Consider the following 23736-nt stretch of genomic DNA (forward strand, 5'->3'; position numbering starts at 1 on the left):
AAAAAATATATATGACTGCCATTTTCCGAAATGGCTGCCGGCGACAAACTAACACATTACAAAACAGTACTGTGCTGTTATTGTACAGCACTGTACTTTACTCTACTGTACTGTTCTGTTATTGTACAGCGCAGTACTGTACTGTACTGTACTGTGCTGTGCTGTGCTGTGCTGTACTGTACTGTACTGTACTGTACTGTACTGTATTGTTATTGAACAGCACTGTACTGTACTGTATTGTTGTTGGTTACCAGTTCACGATTTAGTGAAGAATCTAGGCCCTGAAAAATCCATTGGCATCCTTTTCTTTCACGCTTTCACTGGATGTGATGTCGTGTCAGCCTTTCGTGGGAAAAGGCAAAAAGACAGCATGGCAAACCCGGCAAGTGTGGCCTGAAGTGTCTCATGTCTTCCAGAAGCTCAGTCAATACCCAGCAGTAACAGTGCATGACAAGAACACTGAGCACTGCTGATGGGGTTGATGATGCAAGATCTTACCTGTTTGCATGGAATCAGAGGTCCTATGATGCCATTCCACCTACAAGGGCATCTCTTGCACATCATGTGCAGCATGCCACTTATCAAGTTGCCCGTGTCTGAAGCCAGGCAACTGTATGTCAAATGCATACAGAGAGCCCTGCCAGCTGGGGATGGCAAGACTGAATGTCGTGGTAGATGCAGTGCTACCGCTTTGGCCTTCAGTGCACACAGCTGAGTGCCAGCAAATGTGACGATTAGAACCATTTGTGATCCAGGGGGGGGGGGTAAAAAATCATATGTTGATACCAAAATAATCAAAATCCAATCACAATCCAGGTCAAAATACACATAAAATGTCTTTCCCCAGCAGCCATTTTGGAAAGTGGGAGCCATATTGTTTGTTTTTTTGCGTGGCTAACGGGGGAGGGGGCGGGGGGGAGTCAAAACTATATTCTGATGCCAAAATAATCAAAATTGGATAATCCAATCACAATCCAGGTCAAAATACACATAAAATGCCTTTTGCCTGAAGCCATTTTGGAAAATGGCAGCCATATTGTTTTTGTTTTCACGTGGCTAATGGGGGGAGGGGGCGGGGGAGTCAAAACTATATGTTGATACCAAAATAATCAAAATCCAATCACAATCCAGGTCAAAATACACATAAAATGTCTTTCGCCAGCAGCCATTTTGGAAAATGGCAGCCATATTGGATTTTTTTGCGTGGCTAACAGGCTTTTCTGCAAAAGTAGGTCCTAGGCATTGTTCATGCCAAATTTGGCGCTTGTATCACAAAGTGAACGATTGTAACATAAAAATGGACTTAACAGCCCTGACTCGGTAGGCAGCGGTTCCGCTAGGAGACACAAAGGAGACTCTTAGCCAATGGCAGGGATTTGAGGCGGGTGACGTCATCAAAGATAACTTAGGTGGAGTATAAAAGTACAGTAAATGCAACCGCATGTTCAGACCGAAGAAGTAAGATGTCAATCATTAGGCAGTTTTCTGAGTTCAGGAGGAAGTATGCTCTCAAGCCTGTTCGCGGCGTGTACAGAGAGGTCCTGGCCGAGTTTGCGGGGACGTTCATGTTGATATTCTTCGGATGTTGCTCCGTGGCCCAGTCGGTGCTGAGCAAGAAGGACGGCACGGACATCCTGAGCATCAACCTGGGCTTCGCCCTGGGAACCATGATGGCCATGTTCCTCTCGCGTGAAACGTCGGGAGCCCATTTGAACCCCGCCGTCACTCTTCCCATGGTGGTCATGCGCAGGCTACCTCTGTGGAAGTTTCCATTCTATTGCGCTGCACAATTCTTGGGTGCCTTTTTCGGAGCGGTGGGCGTCTATACGGTGTATTATGATGCTATTATGGATTATGCCAAGGGGGGTGTTAATGGAAATATAAAAACAGCAGCCATATTTGCAACGTATCCTATTAATCCACATCTCAGAACCCTAAATGGATTCATAGACCAGATGTGCGCAACCGCTGCTCTGGTCATGCTGATCCTGGCCATCACCGACAGGAAAAACATGGGTGTTCCAAAGGACTTTGACGACGCTGCGCAGCCGGCGTACATGATCTCTAAAAGGTTCCTGGAGGCCCTGAGCGTTGCCTTGCTCGTCATGGCCATCGGAGTGTCCCAGCACTACAACTCCGGCTACGCCATCAACCCCGCACGAGACCTGGGGCCGCGGCTGTTCACGCTCTGCGCGGGATGGGGGACGGAAGTCTTCACGGCTGGGAATTACTGGTTTTGGGTCCCCGTGTTGGGCCCCATGACTGGTGGACTTTTGGGGGCATCTATATATCATCTCTTCATTGGGCTACACCTCTTGGAACCCGGGCAGAGTGACAGGGATCCCTCGGTGATTGAAGATATCAGTGACGATCTGGCCCAGCCCGGAGAAGCGGCAGCCGTCTCGAACCCTGGCGGTGCTCAAATTCCGTAGGGAACTTTTACTCCCCGTCACCAGTAGGCGGTGCTATGACCGTGATTTAAGAGTTGTCCTTTAGATGCCTTCAGGCCATGACTCATCAAACCTGTGAAGTTTGGGAAAGATTTGGTGACCATGTAGACACCATGTAGCACAACTGTCCTGTTGCCAGTAGGGGGACTCAAGGGTTGCAAAGCACTCGTTCAGCTACAGATACGCTGGATCACTGCAGAATAGAATAACGCACCTGTGATTGATATAATCTGATCTAAGGAGAAGATTATAGTGTGTTTTATCACGTCTACTAAACGGAAACCAGCCAATCAGAATCCAGGATTGGGACTATCCGTTTCAGAACTACACATTGACGTCATTCGGAGCCTCTGATGGGCGGTCTCAAGCAGTGGGCCCCCTAATATTTGGCAAAACGCTAATATTTTAATGACAATATGACATTAAAATGTAAAACATTCCTTCACAGTTTCATGTTGGTATTTTTTTTTCTGATAAAGCTACCGATAAATAGTAGCTTTAACCCTTTAAGACCGGGAACGCATCTGTGTCACTTTAGATTCCTTTGGCTATTCAAAAATAGCAGATATACAAGCTCATAGCGCGGCACCGAGTGCCGCGCTATGAGCTTGCAGATCTGCTATTTTTGAAAAATCGTGAAAATGATTTTTTAATATTTTTTTCCGAAAAACTGTTAGGATTTAAAAAATGTTTAGAAGCGGCCTCAGGTCTTAATGGGTTAAGTACCAGAACACGATTGATTGATCACTGAATTAAACCATGAACACTTTCAAGATTTTCAAGCGGGCCCTGAGCCAGAAAAGCTTGAGAACCACCGCAATAGAAGATCCTTGCTACTCCGGTTTACTATGCATTAGGCACTTCTGAGTGTGTACAAATGGAGCCAAATTGGTTCCATTTGTTCACACCCAAGGTTACCAATCATTTAGCCGTGGACCCCCAGGAAACCCCCATCAAGGACCCCCGGGGGTCCTCGGACCCCACTTTGAGGACCACTGCCACTACAGGTTGCAAGCTCATTGGCTCGGAGGCCAAATCAACTCCGGCTGACCACAGCCAATGGCAGGCATTTGCGGCAGGTGACGTCAGCAAAGATAACTTAAGTGGAGTATAAATGTACTGTAAATGCAACCGCCTGTTCAGACCGAAGTAAGATGTCAATCAGTAGGAAGTTTTCTGAGTTCAGGAGGACGTTTGCTCCCCAGCCTGTTCACGGTGTGTGGAGAGAGGTCCTGGCCGAGTTTGCGGGGACGTTAATGTTGATCTACTTTGGATGTGGCTCCGTGGCCCAGTCGGTGCTGAGCAAGAAGGAAGGCACAGACACCCTGGGCACCAACCTGGGCTTCGCCCTGGGAACCATGATGGGCATGTTCCTCGCGCGCGAAACGTCGGGAGGCCATTTGAACCCCGCCATCACTCTTCCCATGGTGGTTATGCGCAGGCTACCTCTGTGGAAGTTTCCATTCTATGCGGCTGCACAATTCTTGGGCGCCTTTTTCGGAGCGGTGGGCGTCTATATGGTGTATAATGATGCTATCATAGCTCCTCTCAAGGCGAACGTTCGCGGAGATATGAAAACGGCAGCTATATTTGCAACGTATCCTAATGAACATCTCGGCACTTTTAATGGATTCATCGAGCAGATGTGCGCAACCTGTGCCCTGGTCATGCTGTTCCTGGCCATCACCGACAGGAAGAACATGGGTATTCCGAAGGACTTTAAACACTCGGCGCCGCCGGCGTACATGATCTCTAAAAGGTTCCTGGAGGTCCTGAGCATTAGCTTGCTCCTCCTGGTCATCGGAGTGTCCCTGAACCACAACTCCGGCTATGCCATCAACCCCGCACGAGACCTGGGGCCGCGGCTGTTCACGCTCTGCGCGGGATGGGGGACGGAAGTCTTCACGGCTGGAAATTACTGGTTTTGGGTCCCCGTGTTGGGACCCATGACTGGTGGACTTTTGGGGGCAGCTATGTATCATCTCTTCATTGGGCTACACCTCTCAGAACCCAGGCAGAGTGACAGGGATGTCTCGGTGGTTGAAGATATCAGTGACGATCAGGCCCAGCAAGGAGAAGCGGCAGCCGCCTCGAATCCTGGCGGTGCTCAAATTCCGTAGGGAACTTTAACTTCCTGTCACCAGTAGGCGGTGCTATGACCGTGATTTAAGAGTTGTCCTTTTTTTTCCCTTCAGGCCATGACTCATCAAACCTGTGAAGTTTGGGAAAGATTTGGTGACCATGTAGACTTGAGGTACAACTGTTCAGTTGCCAGTAGGGGGGCGGCAAAGTTATTGTATTTTTTGTTTTAATGTTAAACAGAACTATATTCTAGGCTACAGTTGGACCTAGTGATTTAAGGCCACCCAGTTTGATATGCATAAGGCATTTTTTTGTATAGAATTCTCAGTGTTCTGAATCTAACTCAGAGTGTACAAATTCCTTCAGAGTTACAGACCTGTAAGCGTCCATTTGGACCCTTTGTGACAAGTGATGTCGAGTTGGGGTCCAGATATTCCTTCTGTTGCCAGTAGGTGGCGCTATGACTAAAACTCAATATTAACATGGACGTCTTCTGGCCAGGTCTGTTATCAAACATGTGATTTTTGGGCCAGATATGACCAACCACTGTGTACAGTCAAGTTAAATCATTTATTTTAAACCTATTTTTAGTTTTCTCCCAAATGTTGTTATGCCAATTCATCCCTCCCACTGCTTGCCAATGCTGTTGTAGCCTATTGGCTCACCTGCCAGTGAAGAGCCCCCACCGGGAGGACGTAGCGCTTCCATCCTACTCCGTTCAACACTCTCTGCTGACAGGCTCCGGCCCAGCCTGTACGAGTACTTGCAGCGACGCATATGACCCTCCCCATCCATCCATCCATCTTCAACCATTTGTCCGGAGGCGTTCCAAGGCCAGTGTGGAGATACAATCCCCTCCATCCGGTCCTTGGTCTGCCAGTGGGACGTGCAGCAAGGACCTCCCTAGGGTTACATGGCGGCTTTCCGACATGTCGCCTTTCCGACGTTAACGAACCCTATACCTAACCCTCACCCTAACCCTAACCGCACGCGGAAGCCACTAGTCAGAGTGGCGAGATGTCGGCATGGAAGACGGTTACCCCTCCCTAGGGAAACCGCTCAAGTGTTTGTACAGACGCTCGGCCAAGCCGGATGCACTGCTGTGGACTCGAACCCAAGACTCTGTGCGCGTGGTGGACCGATATTTTAGTGGTACGCAGACGGATTCCCGTGAATTTAGAAATATTTGCTTGTACAACACAACGTGATAAATAGCATGACGACCTCATCTGCTCTTGTGTCACAAAAAAATGAAAGATTAACATTTTTATTTAGAGTAGCCAAATCATTTTTTAAGCCATTTTCTCCCAATGTAGTCATTATGCCAATTCATTCCTCCACACACATTTCTGTATTGCCAGCGCTGCTCCACTGGGAGGACATAGCACCTACCTCATACTGGTTACATGGCGGCTTTCCGACATGTCGCCTTTCCGACGTTAACGAACCCTATACCTAACCCTCACCCTAACCCTAACCGCACGCGGAAGCCACTAGTCGGAGTGGCGAGATGTCGGCATGGAAGACGGTTACCCCTCATACTCCTCCCGTTCAACATTACCAGCTGACAGGCTCCGCCCCAGAAGAGTACGTGCAGCGACAAAGATCACCCTGTGTTTTGAAATTAAGTAATATAAGTAAGTAAGTAAGTAAGTAAGTAAGTACTTTTGAAATTAACTGGGCAAAGATTCCTAACCGCTCGTTTCATTTTTCTTTATAATGATTATGATTATTATTTTTTTCTTTTAACTGTTTCCATTTTATTTTTTATAGAGACCTTTTGACACCTGGCTACATTTGGCTACAATACCATTTGAACAAAAGACAATTGATTGGACTGTAAATATAATAGCAATACAGTGCATGAATGTGAAAGGCTGAAACAAGGCTGAATTGTTATTATTTTGTTCACAGCACAGATTATGAATGGCTTACATCTGGCTACACTGACAGCAAAAGACTATTGATAATGCACTGTAATTAAATAGAATGATTGCAATGCAAAAAGTATTTGTATGTGTCATACGCGCCCCCTTGAAAACAGTTTGGACAGCCCTTGATACAGGACGCTTGGCCAAACCAGATGCACCGCAGTGGAGTTGAACCGCTACACGTTGCAGTGCCCGGCAGGTACTTTACTGCCCCCACTTGAGCACACACTAAAACAGATTTTTGACCATGCTTGCGTAGCTCTCGGTAAAGTAACCTCTCAGCGGAATGCACGTCACTGATATGGAGGAGGCTAAAATCCACGCCGAGGTCTGCTCATAATTCCGGCATCCCATGGTTAGTTAGAATGGGGCCAGTCGGACCACCGGGACGTCGGAATAATGGGCGGTCGAAATAATGAAATTGCACTCAACTGCAGCCCTCGAGAGCATGAGACAAGCCCGGTTTGAAGACACAATGCCACTTGCTCACAACACGCAAACCCTGAGCTTCACTATCATCAACACAGAAGGACTGGCACCTCAAAGCACTTCACACACTGTTTTCTTTTTTATATTGAAAATAATATAGCATATCAATTATTGTTCAAGCATCTATGACAGACAGTTTCCAGATTTAACAGATGTTTTAATGAACGTGTGATAAATTGTTCTTAACAATATTAGACTTTTTTAAATTTAATTTCTGTATTTAACTTTTCTGAGTACCCCAAAATACCCCTAAAGAGCACCCCAAAAGTATCAGTACCCGAATTTGAGAGACTATGATGGATATGACCAGTCACTATGGAGAGACATGAGAGAGGTGATGGAGATAACGCAGGCTATCAGCAACCAAGCAGTTTGAAGAAGCATGCTGGCCTACAATCAGAGCCCTTGTTGGTGTACTGTAGGTGAATGGTGTGATATTTTCAAATGCTTCCGCCTAACAGTTCTTTTGCAAGAATAATCGCTGATCTGCAAACTCAAAACGGATCTCATTGCCATATGCGTTGAGAGTTTGTAGATCAGCTATTTCGGTAATTTTTGGAAACTTTTTGGGGGAGACTTGGCATATATTTTTTTTACTATGTCATTAGCTTTACGAATGAATGAATGAATGAATGAATGCAATTTTTATTTCCGTGTCATGCCACCATTTTGGCCCATCCCATATGGGAGTATTATATGACATATATTACACAAAAAGAAAACAACTGACATTATTTGGTCGTTATTTACGCGTTTAAATGTTTAAAATGTCTACTACTTCCAACAGACAGGGCCTCACACCCAAGGGGTTTCGGGACCACAGGTCTGGTGTTACAAGTTGTGCACACCTGGTCTCGGTTTTTTGTTCTTGTTTTTAGCAGTGCTAGCCACTTTGACAAGTGAATGTGAACGATTGTCTGTCCGTATGTCTGCATGCCTCCTTGTAGCATGAACACCTGCAACTGATTACAACAAAACAGGATGTCTCACACGCGTGCATCACTTACAAAGGCACACACACACACAGGAAGGCAAAGTGCCATCGCACATGCACGCACACACAAACACACACAGAGACCCAGCACGCACGCATGCACACACTCATGACGCACGCACGACACATGAGAACATGACACGGCACACACTATAGCAGCAGTCGTATTTGCCATGTAATACTGAGAAATACATAAACCAACTGCTTAACGTGAAGCCATGGATCGCACTGAGAGACACGCAGCTTCAAGACGCACGTACGCACACGCACGTGGCTCAATGAAAGCCACAGCTTCACACTGGGTGGATTTTTTCCCTTTTTCTAGTGTGACTCTGAAGGATCTGGAAAACCGTGTAACCGGTCACCACCAGATGTCTCTAAAGTAGAACTGCACTAATTTTTGTTCACACCCTTTTTTTGAAATATGGAACCAAATTGACCTGAGTTACAGACCACTTATGGGTCCATTTGGACCCCTGATGGTCCCCTGACCCGACGTGGAGAAACATTGGATTACCAATCCAATGACCATCTACAGATACCTAGATTTGAAATAGCTGCTGGCTAGTAACCTGGTCTTTTTTCCCCTCTTTTTTGTTTTTGCGAGATTTCTACAGCGTAGACTGAGGTTCCAGTGAACAGATTCTAGACCTTTTTAATATCAAGGACCCCCAGTTTGATTTTGCATTCGATCATGCACCCCCATTTGATATAATATATTTTTTTATCTGGATTGAAAGAAAATTACACTGTAAAATCCTCAGAGTTAGAGTACCGTAAGGGTCCATTCGGGACCCCTGGTGGAACCCGGACTAGACCTTGAGAACCAGCGGTCTAGAGGATCTGTGGGTTTGTTCGGGGCAAACTGAACAAACCTCTTCGGTGCCTAATTTCTCCTGCTGCCAGTAAGCCAAATAGATGCCACTACCCTTTTTTCACAATATGTCTATTTTGTGGGCTCTCTGGTAAACGAGCATACATCGCTTTTTATTCATGCCGTTCTTTATTTATTCTGTACACTTTTGTGTGACTCTAACTACTTCCACATATTTTGAACCAGAAACTCAGTTCAAACTTTAAAATGTACAGCTTTTAGCAGTGGGATGCATTCAACATTTTCTTTCTTGTGTGTGTGTGTGTGTGTGTGTGTGTGTGTGTGTGTGTGTGTGTGTGTGTGTGTGTGTGTGTGTGTGTGTGTGTGTGTGTGTGTGTGTGGGGGGGGGGGGGGGGGGGTACTATACTTTTTGAAATATTTAACATATTCTTAGGCATTCATTTAAAGAAAAAAACTGACTCCCGAGCAGTCCTTCCACCAAGGAGAGCCATGCCACATCCTTTTTTTTTAAATATGGATCCAAATGGACCTGAGTTACAGACCATTTATGGGTCCATTTGGACCCCTGATGGTCAGCCTGTTAGTCAGTGCGCAGGTGTCATCACATCAAGCTGATTAGGAACGCTGCTGGCCGTGGCGCTGAACTCTTCCCTCAGACCTCTGGCTAACCTGGTGGAAGTGCTCACCCGGGCGTTTAGACAGCGGCACTCCACACTTTGAGCAAAGTGTTAAAGTTTTAACAAACTTTTGATTTTGATTTGCTGCATTCAATTTTTGCAATATTTAACTTGTTATGAGTGTTTTTTTAAGTTGAAGTCTACGGGGAAAATGTTGAAAATTCCACCTTTCCACCATTTTGCACTATTTCAACATTAATATACTGTATATTAATAATAAATATATACATTTATATATGAATATACATTATCATTTTTTGTGTCCGTCCGTCCATCCGTGTGTGTGTGTCCGTCTGTGAACAGCTAATCTCCCGCATTGTTGGCTTGATCGCAGCGAAATTGTGGGGAGGCATGCGTTAATCCGACAGACCTTTTCTCCGACTATGTGGCATCCGCGTGCGGTTAGGGTTAGGGTGCGGGTTTGGTTCGGGTTTACTGTTTAATGTCGGAGCACTGCGCTGTCGGAGGAATGCGCTGTCGGACTAACGTATTGCACCCGAAATTGTGCCCACACACTCCTTGGATGCCAATTCAGAACCTCTGCCCCACATTTTTCACATGGGCCTGTTATAGCGCCACCAGGAGGCCACTTTTTGCAAAACACATTTTTTGACAGTACTCCTACAGATGTTGTCCAAATGTCACGCAAATCGGTACACAGTATCTCTAATTCCATTTTTTTTTTCAAGTTTGCTCCGTTTTGAACAAAATGCCTCATATCATGAACACAGCATGCAATTTCCGTGAACATTTGCACGTACATTCCCACTAGGCCCAGGAAGAAATGCTACTTGAATTTTTAAAAATCAGCCTCATGGTGGCGCTATAACAGGCCGATTCGTGTTTTTACCTATAACTGCACCGATCTGTGTAAAACTTTGTATGTGCACTCCCTAAGAGGCCAAGGAAAAACCTTTGCCCTGCATTTTTCACATCTGCCTTTTATAGGGCCACCAGGAGGCCAACTTATGCAAAACACATTTTTGGATATTACTCCTTCAGACTTTATCCAAATTTCACACAAATCGGTACACATGATCTCTATAGTCATGTGATCAAGACGGATCTGTTAGCTTTTTCATATACCATCTTGATTGGCTAAGATTGATATCTGAATTTTGCAGGAGTGGCCCGTTTTGAACAAAATGCCGCAAATCATGAACACAGCGTCCGATTGCGGTGAAACTTTGCATGCACATTCGCACTACGTTGAGGAACAAATGCCACTCTTTCAACATTGCCCTATTATAGCGCCACCAGGAGGCCGATTTTTGCAACAAAAAAACAATTATATCACTCCTACAAATGTTGTCCAAACATCACGCAAATCGGTGCATATCTCTTCAGTCAATGCCCACACTAACCTACCTGACCTGGCGGAGACCCATGTGCTCCGAGGAGCACTTTTTCTAGTTTATATTTGTACTCTAGTACATAGACGTGGTGCTGGCTAGCGTCACAGAACAGGACCCTGTCCGTGATCCACTTTCAATTCTGAGGTTATCTGTACTAACAATGCATAGAGTCACTGTGCTGGAGGGTGTTTTGATTACAAATGACCAATAAAACAGCATTATCGATGGTTCAACAGACGTATGTGCTCATGAACATGCTCATTAAGACTTGCACGTTTAGAATTTGTTCACCAGGCAGATTATAAGTATCAGCTGGTGACATAACATAATAACTCCTTGTATGTAACAGGGCACTTAGACCCGGAACAGAATACCAGACTACGCCACCCTGGGAGTTTCACCCAGAGAATACCATATAAATTCACAGTTCAGAATACCCAACGTCAGGTTTAAAAGGGAAAAGAGCAGCAGAGACGTGTGTTTCCAGTTCAAAATATAATATTTAATATTAAATATGATATTATTATTATTTTATTTAGGCTCAGGGCAGATACTTTTATACTTCAATTACTTAAAACTGCAAGAAAAGTGGTTAGAAATATCATTCTTTGTTACAATACTATCTAAAATGATTAGATGTACAGCAAAAGTATTAAAATGTGCATGAATCACACTACAGATACTATACTATACTAGTAGTCTACACCCAGGGGGTGCCAGTGGAGTCCTCATACAGGAGGAAGGCAGTGAGTGAGGGATGTGAGGGGAAATCTAAAAGGGTTTCACCGCCACCAAAAGAGCGCACACACACTTATACACTCAAAACACAAAACACGTATATAAGTACACAGTAGAGAGAGACAGCAAAGGTTGTCGGAAATGACCAAGAGTGACACATATAGCATTGGATTTTAGAAGGTGCTGATCAGAGCACCTTTTCTGGTCAAACAGACTAACAGAGTGCTTATAAAAGTTGCAAATAGTTTCATTTTATTAGAAATGTGCTTACAATGTGGCCATCTTTTTATGAGCTGTCTAATCATGACTGTACACACATACAGAGCTGCTCCTTTGAGCTGATGGTCTGGCTGTGCACCGCTATCAGCCACTGAGGCACTCTAGACAGATGTTTTTTTTTTTAATTCATAAAAGATAGGTAGTGTGAGTCATTCATTCATTCATTCAGTTTTTCCTCTCCAGAAATGGCAGTTGACTAATATGATGGTTGTGCATGTGGTAGATATTAAACTGGGGTTACAGTATAGCTGTGGGAAAGTCTAGAGCAGTGGTTCTCAACCTTTTCAGGCCACGACCCTCCATAATAACCACATTTGAACTGGGGACCACCCACCCTGACAAGAACTTTGAATTGTAGGAGTTGAGGCATTACATTTTGTTTGACTCGGTTCCATAGATACATATTGTTAAAATAGCCGATCTACAAGCTCGCAACGCCTCACCACGCGAGGCGTTATGAACTTGTAGATCGGCTATTTAAAAAAAAAAAATTTATTGCCAGTTTTTGTAATTTAGTATAGTATATAGTTTGTTGATTACTTTTGATACAGTAATGGTCAATATGTATTTTCTTTGTTTCTTTCTTTCTTTTTTGAGGTATTCAAAATGTCTTAAGTTAAAAGTCCTTAAATTGTCACTTCACTGTCATTTGTGGACCGACCCCCTCAAAAATCATGTGGACCCACAGGTTGAGAACTACTGGTCTAGAGAACAGCACTAGAGGAGAGGATGTGGTCACAGAGCAGGCTGTACATCATGTTTAGATGTGAAACAGCAAGCCTGAGCCTTGCAAAGAATACCTGCCTCTCTGCAACCACCATCTCTGCAGGTCTCTGTAACATACGCTGAACACACACAATGTTGTTATCTATGTGAACTTTATGCAGAATGAGCATGTATATGTAGTGGGTTGAGCTTTCCCTTACTTATCCCTAGTCATGTGACGCCCCCCTAATCGACAGCTGAGACTCCTGGCTGCTGCTCTCAGGTGTTCTCAGGTGTTATTTAAATTGTTCTTGTACTACAATGTTTTTGATACCTATTGTCCGCAGGTGTTTTAGTTTTTATCTTTTTAACCTGGATGTTCCCATTATTAATTATTATTAATAGTATGCGTATCCCTGCTTAGTAACACTTAGTGTGTCTGCGGCCTTTCTACTTCCTTGTAATACCACGTTACCTCTATCCTTCTACTCTCTCCATAACACGTCTTCCAGTGATTACTACATCCCCACCACTTCTTCCAGTGATTAATACAACCTTTAAGCATATAATAAGCATTACCACGCTTTATCATTATTCTGTTCCTCCATCGTTTTTTAGTTTATTTAACTTTTACTGTCTTTACGTATTTTTATTCTTCTAGAGACTAGAGTAAAAATAGTAGGCCTAGAGTATTTCTACTCTTTCCTCTCAGAGTCACCCTCTCTCTGTTTTTTGGCTCCTCGCCCAGCTTTTGTGGTTTCCTGTCCTTTAAGAAAAGTTCTTATTTCTAGTCTTTTCTTATCCTCTTTCGTCACACTCACTGACACTGCAGCATTTATGAAGTCTTAACTTTAACCCCTTGCGTTCCAGCATGAAACAGACAAAGACTTTTAAGTATATTCCTACTACTTAGTTCATCATCACTTATTCTAGATGTGGAAAATAACACAGTTCAAGCACAAAAGCATCAATACAAAAGCATATATGCAACAATATGGTGGAGGAAGGCTCTGATCTCCATCATCGCCAACTGACTCTCTTAGGGGCTGTCTGGAGAGGATGGAGGGGTAGTGGAAGGCGAATTCCCCCATTCCGGTGTGGTAGGCACGCAGACCAGGGAATGATGCAGCCTAGCGATAACGCGGCCTGGTGATTGTTGCGACATTGCGACATCAACCTTATCAGCTGATCCGGTGTTGGGCCATATATATATGTATATATATATATATATATATATATATATATATATATATATATATATATATGATCAATTTCTAGTGATAAAGTGATAAATGATCAATTTCTAGTCAATGGAGAAATTATTTTTTATTTCTTGTCCACCTTTGGAGTTACATCATGATGGCAACAACCCACACACAACCCAAACCTCTACCAAAGTTGTCTTGCAAATGTGGGGTTATTGCGCTTTACCCACTTTTTACAATGGTAAAGAAAGTTTACACAGTCTTATATTTTATATCATATTTCCATTACTGAGATACAGTATTTTAGGGTGTATCAGCCAAAGGCTTAACATGGTGATAGACATTGGTGAGGAAAAAAAAGGCTAAAGTACTGGTTCTCGATGTCAGGTCTGTGGACCACCAGGGGTCCAAATGGACCCGTAATCCATTTGTACGCTCTCAGAGTTACATAAACACTGATGATCCCAGATATAAAAGTCAAATGGGGGTCTGTGGTCTAATGCATATCACACTGGGGGTCATTGAAATGAAAAGGTTTGAGAGTCACAGGGCTAAAGGACCTTTTCATCTACAGTGTAAAGGGGTCATGCAGGGTCTTCAACAATCAGTCAGTAGAACGTCTGTAACAGTCAGATAATACCATAAAGTGATTTAACAGTACGTACATCAGGCCTTAGGTAGCGTTCACACTACGGTCCTTTAAAAAAAAAGGACCTGCTGTAACCCTGACGACCTGATTTGTTTGTGTTCAGGGTAACCAATGACATCTTCCTGTACTGCACACAACACATGTAGGAGATGGAAACACTTCATTTTACTCAATAGTTTATTCTTTATTGAGGTTTTCACTTCATAAGATAACAAAGATTAAAAATCTAACATAACATAACATAATTAAACTATGAATGTAAGTGGTTACCACTGCTGTCAAATGTCAAATCAAAAGTGAACATTACAGTCGTTAAGAAGCATTCAGGTCCATAAGCTTTGCATGATTTGATGGATCCTATAGGCTCATCCATAATGGTTTGATGGATCCTATAGGCTCATCCATAATGGTTTGAATGGTTGGATGGATCCTATAGGCTCATCCATAATGGTTTGAATGGTTGGATGGATCCTATAGGCTCATCCATAATGGACCAATACCAACTTTCACTTCAACTTCAATACAAGATCAATAAACATAAATCAAGTTACATAGTTACTATGTCATAGTACACAAAACAACAGATATAAGTAATAACATGTAAATGAGAACAAAAGTTATAAACTAAGAGATAATAAATCTTTTTTTAAATTTTAGATATCTATATTGCTATATACACTAAGGTTTACTGCTAATAACAAGCTTGTTTAAAAGAACATGGACCCCAAAAAAAAAACAATCACGTCACTGATATATAGAAAGTCAGGCAAAATGATGAATGTAGTTGACAATAAAACAATAATGCTACCTTATTATTAACAGATCCTTGGAATTGGTGCTCAACAAAATGACCATAAGCATATACAAGTAAGCAGTGTATAGTAAAAAATCTATATTCATCATATTTTAACAAAACTCCCAATGATATTGTGCCAAGAGAAACAAGCATTACAACCCAAACAGATCCATACAGAGATAAATAGTTCTCTATCTTAGACTCTAATGATTCACTGTGACAATCTATGACCTGAATGACTCATTAAATATGACACATGTGCTGCAAAGGCCTGGATTGTTTACAGTAGGATTGATACATCCATCTATCAATCACTAATTACTGATAGTTATAATTAACTAGTACATACCCGGTCGACGCATCTGTGGGGGGATATGCGCACATGATCTGGCAACCCGGGAGGCAGTTTGTCCCATAGCCGGGCAGCCCTGTAACCATGGCAACATTATTTTACACAAAGACGCTAATAAACAGCTGAGATTTGGTGAAATCGCAGTTGCATGCACATGGTAATTTGGTCAATGGCTGTGACCTATTTCAGATCAAATGCTCCAGCCACTGAGGAGAACCGGGCAGAACCATTTTTTGGCCTCACCACGCACTACAGAGGTTTGTCAAATTATAGGAGGATCGATAAACATAATGAGGGTGGACACACTAGGATCAATAGCTCTATTTATTGCAGTGCTTCCCAACCTCTGGATCTGGGCCCACTGGTGGGCCGTGAGGATATTATAAGTGGGCCCCCAAATAATTGGAAAAACACTGAGATTGTATTGATAATATAACATTAAAGCGGCACTAAGTCACTTTTTTTTATGAATACATTTTTAATAGAATATAACTTATACAAGTGGGGTGGTTGATGCTTCTAGTACATTGTACTTGTTCAGTGAAATGTTTAGACCTTTAGACTGAGGTGATAGAAAGTTATGTGATGGATGTGACATGAACTCCTTAAGGCCAGTTTGTGCATTGAGCGAATGGCGACGTGTCGTGCTACGAAAGCCATGTCAAAACAACAAAGAATGTGTCGTAAATGACGCGTACCTCTGAAAACAAGGGAACCAGGAGACCTGGTACTGTCAGACCCCTAGTGGTTGAAATCTGAATGGCCGGACTTCACATGACGTGTCATGCGAAGTCACGTCATGCGAGGTCCCTTCTATGCCCATGTATGGACGAAAGGGGGACAAAGCCACATGTAGGCCGACCCCTTGGGTGTGAGCTATTTCAGATCAAATGCTCCAGCCACTGAGGAGAACCGGGCAGAACCATTTTTTGGCCTCACCACGCACTACAGAGGTTTGTCAAATTATAGGAGGATCGATAAACATAATGAGGGTGGACACACTAGGATCAATAGCTCTATTTATTGCAGTGCTTCCCAACCTCTGGATCTGGGCCCACTGGTGGGCCGTGAGGATATTATAAGTGGTAGGGCTGTCAAAAAAAATCCATTCATGAATAAATCGTGATTCTTAATGCCACGATTTTAAAAATCGATTCAAAATATTAAAATCGTTTTTTTTTTAAACATTTTAATTTTTTTTTTTTTTTTTTTTTTTTTTATAAAATCGCAATAAATCGCAGAATCGAATATCAATTAATCGCAGAATCGCAATTTTAATCGAATCGGCACCCTAGAAAATCGCAATAAATCGCAGAATCGCAATTTTAATCGAATCGGCACCCTAGAAAATCGCAATAAATCGCAGAATCGAATCGAATATCAATTAATCGCAGAATCGCAATTTTAATCGAATCGGCACCCTAGGAATCGATTTTGAATCGAATCGTGAGGTAAGTGAATCGTGACACCCCTAATAAGTGGGCCCCCAAATAATTGGAAAAACACTGAGATTGTATTGATAATATAACATTAAAGCGGCACTAAGTCACTTTTTTTTATGAATACATTTTTAATAGAATATAACTTATACAAGTGGGGTGGTTGATGCTTCTAGTACATTGTACTTGTTCAGTGAAATGTTTAGACCTTTAGACTGAGGTGATAGAAAGTTATGTGATGGATGTGACATGAACTCCTTAAGGCCAGTTTGTGCATTGAGCGAATGGCGACGTGTCGTGCTACGAAAGCCATGTCAAAACAACAAAGAATGTGTCGTAAATGACGCGTACCTCTGAAAACAAGGGAACCAGGAGACCTGGTGCTGTCAGACCCCTAGTGGTTGAAATCTGAATGGCCGGACTTCACATGACGTGTCATGCGAAGTCACGTCATGCGAGGTCCCTTCTATGCCCATGTATGGACGAAAGGGGGACAAAGCCACTTGTAGGCCGACCCCTTGGGTCTGGCAAAAATAAGAGGAAATGTTTAAGATGCTTAATAAAATGTTGCACACTCTGATTGGTTGGGAAGATGCACAAAAATACATCCAATTCCTTGTTCACGTTCTGTGGCAACGCAGAGAGTATGAATGTTCAACACTCAGAACGTTGAGAGACAAGTAGTGTGATGCGTCTTTTGACACTTGTCACACTAAGCTTAAATTGTCCTTTAGAGATCCACCTCATACACACTGGGTCTCCTGCCTCGTCCTGCTGCTTCAGCACCTCCTTGTTGATCCACCTCCTCATACAGGTGGTATTCTGTCTCTTCACTGGGTCCAGCTTCAGCACCTCCTTGTTGATCCACCTCCTCATACTGGTGGTATTCTGTCTCTTCACTGGGTCCAGCTTCAGCATCAGAACGAGCAACATTATAATAAACTATCTCAACGTTCTCTCGTATTACATCATAGTAAACCAGGTCAATGTTCTGCGCCCTTGCACGACGCCTTCTGTTGACCTGGAGAAACACAGCAGTGACCAGTTTTAATTAACTGGCTCAGCCGTGGCTCTTTTCAATTAAAAATGTCTGACTGCTTTATTTACAGTGCAGTCTCATGTTGAATAAATACAAGAATTACCTTCCAGAGACGATAGAGGCCACCAGCTATCAGGATCAAAAGCAGCAGCACTATGGCTGTACATTTCAGGATGTTAGATGTCAGATGAGAAGCTGTGAGAGAAACATGTTAAACATGTGATAACATCAAACATAATGTAAAGAACAACTCTAATTAAAAGGATATATTTCATGGAATTTGCTTAATATTTCTAAATGTCTGTCATATTTAAGTGTGCTTAATTGAGTTTCATATTGTGACTTGATAAGACCATAATTCATGTTACCTGTGACAGTGAGAGAGAGGACGTCGCTCTTAGAGGAGAAGTGATGAGAAAAAACGTAGATGTGATAAACACAGCTGTAATTTCCATGGTGGGTGTGGTTTGCTGCAGTAAACAGGAAGGTGGCAGAGTGATTGACAGCTGTCTGTGTATGGTTTTGAGTTGTGTTGTATCCAGTGGTGTTGTTTGTTGTGTTGGATACACTGATGTTGTGTGTTGTGTTGGATACAGTGAGGTTGTGTGTTGTGTTAGATACACTGATGTTGTGTTGTGTTGGATCCAGTGAGGTTGTGTGTTGTGTTGGATCCAGTGAGGTTGTGTGTTGCGTTGGATACATTGATGTTGTGTGTTGTGTTGTAACCAGTGGTGTTGTGAGTTGTGTTGGATCCAGAGAGGTTGTGTGTTGTGTTGTGTTGTAACCAGTGGTGTTGTGTGTTGTGTTGTAACCAGTGGTGTTGTGTGTTGTGTTGTAACCAGTGATGTTGTGTGTTGTGTTGTAACCAGTGAGGTTGTGTGTTGTGTTGGATCCAGTGAGGTTGTGTGTTGTGTTGTGTGAGTGATTGACAGCTGGCTGGGTGTAGGTGTGAGTTGTGTTGGATCCAGTGAAGGTGAGGTTGAAGAAGCCTCCTGGGTACTGTGGCTGGATGGAACATTTGATGGTAAAGCTGGAACCATCGAACACCTGCAGCCCCTGCTGCTGGCCCTTAGAAACCCCGTTCATGGCGGGTACAAAGGTGATGATTGGCTTAAACAGCAGATCTGTAACAAGACAGAGGTGATTGGGTGAAAAAACAGATAGATAGATAGATAGATAGATAGATAGATAGATAGATAGATAGATAGATAGATAGATAGATAGATAGATAGACAGACAGATAATGTAAATATGTCATTGTTGAAGTCCTTGTTTTACCTGAACAGATAACCTCCAGTCTGGCTGTAGAATTACCAGACATTTTTGTTCCACACTCCCTCAGTGAAGACTCAGACCCAACACAGGAAGATGAAATCCACCATACAGGTTCATGTGTAGGACCAGAACTCCTTTCTCTTGAAACAGCAGAGCCACAGTCCAGCTGTCTACACACCACAGATGATGACTTCAGGTTCCAGTCAGACCAACCATCCACTGGTCTCCACTCTCCCTGGTGTTTCATCTCCAGTATACCAATACACTTACTGGCTCCTCCCACCAACCTGACATCACCAGACTCTGTACAAAGAGAAGAAAGAAAGAGAATAAGAGAAAGAGAATAAAATCTTTATAAAAAAACTATCCAAACCAAAGGTTTAACTTGTCTTTTACCTGAGCAAGTGAGTTCAACAGTCTTGCCAGATGAGCTTATGTTTCTAGTTGAGTTTGAGGTTCCACAGTCCAGGACAACAGACTCATTGCCTTCACACTGGAACTCTTCGGTCCACATTGAAGTGTTCACTTTTCCATAGAGCGCCCCCTGGAGGACTGAAGGAGTCCCACAGCCAAGCTGCCTACAGACCACCTCTGCATCCTGCTGGTCAAAGTCACCTTCATACACTAAGACCCACGACTCATTAGACTTCACCTCCACTTTACCTGAACACATACTGGTCCCATTCACCAACCTCACAGACTCTGGGGGGGAGAGAAGGAGAGAGTGAGAGTGAGAGTGAGAGTGAGAGAGAGAGAGAGAGAGAGAGAGAGAGAGAGAGAGAGAGAGAGTACATTTTAAGTCATACAATTTGGCTGATGACAAAGACATAAGATATTTAATATATTCAAGACCAGAGATATCATGTGTTGTGGGTAAGATGATCGTTACAGTGTATTACACATTACACATAATAGTAGGGCATAGTGCCCCATCATAACATAGCATGTAGCTTAATAATAAACCAGAAGTGTTATTTAGACACACAGCAAGTAATGGCACGGATGGCTCATTTGATCAGGGCCAGTGTTTCCTGCAGTTTTGCCTGACACTGTAAATATTAATGTAGTTGAAGTAGTAGTTTGTTACCTGAACAAATCACCTCCAGTATGTGCAAGGAAGTAGCAGACATCTTTCTTCCACAGTCCCTCAGTGAAGACTCAGACCCAACACAGGCAGATATAATCCTCCACACAGGTTTATGTGTAACACCAGAACTCCTTTCTGTCAAAACGGCAGAGCCACAGTCCAGCTGTCTACACACTACAGATGATGACTGCAGGTTCCAGTCAGACCAACCATCCACTGGTCTCCACTCTCCCTGGTGTTTCATCTCCAGTAAACCAGTACAGTGACTGGTTCCTCCCACTAACCTGACATCATCAGACTCTGTAGAGACAAGAAAGTAAACGTTAAAAAAAAATATTACTGTAATTATAAAATGATGATCCAAATTAAAAAAGTATAGTTTGTGTTTTACCTGAGCATGTTAGACCAACAGTCTTGTCAGGTGAGCAGGTGTTTCTAGTTGAGTTTGAGGTATCACAGCCCAGGAGAGCAGACTCATTACCTTCACACTTGAACTCTTCGGTCCACATTGGAGCCTTCACTTCTCCATAGAGCGCCCTCTGGATGACTGAAGGAGCCCCACAACCAAGCTCCCTACAGACCACCTCTGCATCCTGCTGGTCAAAGTCACCTTCACACACTGAGACCCACGACTCATTAGACTTCACTTCCACTCTGCCTGAACACACACTAGTCCCATTCACCAACTTCACAGACAAAGACGCTGAAGCGAGAGAGAGAGAGAGAGAGAGAGAGAGAGAGAGAGAGAGAGAGAGAGAGAGAGAGAGAGAGAGAGAGAGAGAGAGAGAGAGAGAGAGAGAGAGATTTTATACAATTATTTTATCAATCCACAAGAGAATATGCATTATGGATGAAAATTAAATCTTAACACATCAGAGGCAATTTTAGGAACGCAATGGAAACAAGCCCTCAGGGCTTTTGGTGTTGTCATTTTAACATTATTGTATAACTTTCCATTTGTACTCTTTGCAAACTCTTCATAAAGTATTGAATCAATTAATCAAAAGTAATTTACTGAAACCCTAAACGCATAGATAGAAAGAAAAATAACAATACACAATTTCTAAAATAAATACACAATGGAGATATATAATCAATAAATCAAAACACACAGCATAAATACACTAAGTATAGAGGAACAAAGAAACAACTATTCATACAGCTATTCATCATCAACATAATCATCATAATCATCATCATCAGATTTTCCCCAATAGCCAATAACAGATGAAATTAGAGACTGTAAAGACTGCTATCATTGTGTTACCTGAACAGATCACTGTGGGTTGGCCTGTAATCAAACCTTTCCGTGTGATATGAGAAGTCTCCATTATGACACAGTCACTCAGTGAAGACTCAGTCCCAACACAGTAAGGTGTAATCCTCCATACAGGTTCATGTGTAAAACCAGAACTCCTTTCTGTTGAAACAGCAGAGCCACAGGCCAGCTGTCTACACACTACAGATGATGACTTCAGGTTCCAGTGAAACCCACCATCCACTGGTCTCCACTCTCCCTGGTGTTTCATCTGCAGTATACCAGTACAGTTACTGGTTCCTCCTACCAACCTGACATCATCAACCACTGTAAAGAGTCAAGAGAGTAAAGTAAAGTACTAAAGAGTAATATTACTTTTATTTTAATAAAAAAATATTCCAAAGTGTAGCTTGTCCTTACCTGAACACGAGCAGGTGAGTCTAACGGTCTTGTCAGGTGAACAGCTGTTTCTAGTTGAGTTTGAGGTTCCACAGTCCAGGAGAACAGACTCATTGCCTTCACACTGGAACTCTTTGGTCCACGTTGTGTGTGGACCAAAATTATTATCTTCCCCATATAGCGCCCCCTGGAGGACTGAAGGAGCCCCACAGCCAAGCTCCCTACAGGCCACCTCTGCATCCTGCTGGTCAAAGTCACCTTCACACACTGAGACCCACGACTGATTAGACTTCACCTCCACTCTGCCTGAACACAAACCAGTCCCATTCACCAACCTCACAGACTCTGAGAGAGAGAGAGAGAGAGAGAGAGAGAGAGAGAGAGAGAGAGAGAGAGAGAGAGAGAGAGAGAGAGAGAGAGAGAGAGAGAAATATTATTTTAAACAACCAAAAGTAATGATTCATTCATAATAAATTATATCTGACCAAATCTCTTGTATCTATCATCTCTGCTCACAAGCTCTCCTATCACTGTCTCCAATGTCTCCAGTCTCCAATGCTGATGACACTCAACTGCCCCCGACCCCTTTTCCCACCACTTCAAGCTCAATGCAGAAAAGACTGAGCTTTTCTTCTTCCCAGGTAATGCCAAGAGCCTGGCTATAGTCCAGGACAGTCTGCTGTCCTTCAAAGCACACATTCGAACATGTGGCCAAGATATTTTCTTGGCCACATGTTCTCAAGTTTTTGTTCCGTCGATTTGTTTTTCTCATCCTCCTTATTGTCTTACTTGTTTCAAATGCACATAATAATTAGTGCTGTCAAATGTTTTATTTTTTAATCGCGATTAATCGCATGCTTTTCATAGTTAATCGCAAATAAATAAGTAATCCATTTTGTATCTGTTCTAATGTACCTTAGAGGTATATTTTGGAATTATTGTATACCCCTATTAACACCCCTATCCACAACACATGCGCACTGACATAGAGAGCCTGTCCTAAACTATGAATAGGCCAAGTGGCTAAAATAAATAAATATGCGATTAATTGCGATTCAAATTATTAATCGTGATTAACATAACGGTGAGTTAATTGCGATTAATCGAGTTAACTTCGACAGCCCGAATAACAATATTTAGATAGCATATAATTTAGACAGACGCTAGGTTCATTGTTTAGATGGTATATTAGAATCAAAAGTCAATCATATTGTATGTGTCACTAACTTACAAGTGCAAGCATTTAAATGTTGTTGGGTCTTACTAGTTTCTTTTAGGCACTACGCTGTTCCTTCTACATTTCTTTCTGCATTTGTGTGATTATTTACCTTGTTTATTGACTACAGTTCATGCTTACTCTGCTTATTCTGATCTCACACTAAGTAAATTGCCCTGGATGATGTAATTGTGGACTTCACATGAAGAGGAATGGTACATTTTACATAGCATGTTGATGCTATCTACCTTCAAAATAAGCTTAATAAATACATTGAATACCCAAGTGGGTAATTAGATGATAGGCATCCATAATATTGTCACATTATGGGTATTCTAAAACCTCTTTTCATGTTACTTTTTTTATTTCACACAAGTAGTAGCATTGTATTTTCTGCTCAGTATGTACTTTTGTATCTTTGTTGTCCTATTTTCTTATACTTTATGATCTGTTTGTATTTCCATTTATTTTTTATTTGTACATATT

At 42.6% G+C, this 23736-nt stretch overlaps 3 protein-coding genes across 3 annotated transcripts in view; 2 read left to right on the forward strand and 1 right to left on the reverse strand.

The window, feature by feature from the left end:
- Positions 1 to 1463: 1463 nt before the first annotated feature.
- LOC311057156 (aquaporin-3-like) lies at positions 1464 to 2432 on the forward strand (the record flags this gene model as incomplete). Its single annotated transcript, XM_084074107.1, has 1 exon — positions 1464 to 2432. One exon carries the CDS (start codon positions 1464 to 1466, stop codon positions 2430 to 2432), a length of 969 nt encoding a protein of 322 aa, XP_083930233.1.
- Positions 2433 to 3604: 1172 nt separating this feature from the next.
- LOC311057157 (aquaporin-3-like) lies at positions 3605 to 4570 on the forward strand (the record flags this gene model as incomplete). The annotated part of the gene is made up of 1 exon (XM_084074108.1): positions 3605 to 4570. One exon carries the CDS (start codon positions 3605 to 3607, stop codon positions 4568 to 4570), a length of 966 nt encoding a protein of 321 aa, XP_083930234.1.
- Positions 4571 to 17706: 13136 nt separating this feature from the next.
- Positions 17707 to 23736, reverse strand: part of LOC311057158 (scavenger receptor cysteine-rich type 1 protein M160-like) — a gene marked incomplete at its 3' end in the record, with an annotated part of 22604 nt that continues 16574 nt past the window's right edge. The window contains exons 12-20 of the mRNA XM_084074109.1: positions 22056 to 22379; positions 21645 to 21962; positions 20769 to 21080; positions 20378 to 20677; positions 19687 to 19992; positions 19294 to 19593; positions 18384 to 19139; positions 18119 to 18210; positions 17707 to 17997 (exon numbers count right to left, since the gene is read on the reverse strand). Of these exons, the coding sequence (XP_083930235.1) occupies positions 17707 to 17997; positions 18119 to 18210; positions 18384 to 19139; positions 19294 to 19593; positions 19687 to 19992; positions 20378 to 20677; positions 20769 to 21080; positions 21645 to 21962; positions 22056 to 22379 (2999 nt within the window). The remainder of the gene's footprint in view (positions 17998 to 18118; positions 18211 to 18383; positions 19140 to 19293; positions 19594 to 19686; positions 19993 to 20377; positions 20678 to 20768; positions 21081 to 21644; positions 21963 to 22055; positions 22380 to 23736) is intronic.

Source organism: Gymnoscopelus microlampas, assembly GCF_963454915.1.
Source record: "Gymnoscopelus microlampas genome assembly, chromosome: 12".
NCBI classification, from domain to species: Eukaryota; Metazoa; Chordata; class Actinopteri; order Myctophiformes; family Myctophidae; genus Gymnoscopelus; species Gymnoscopelus microlampas.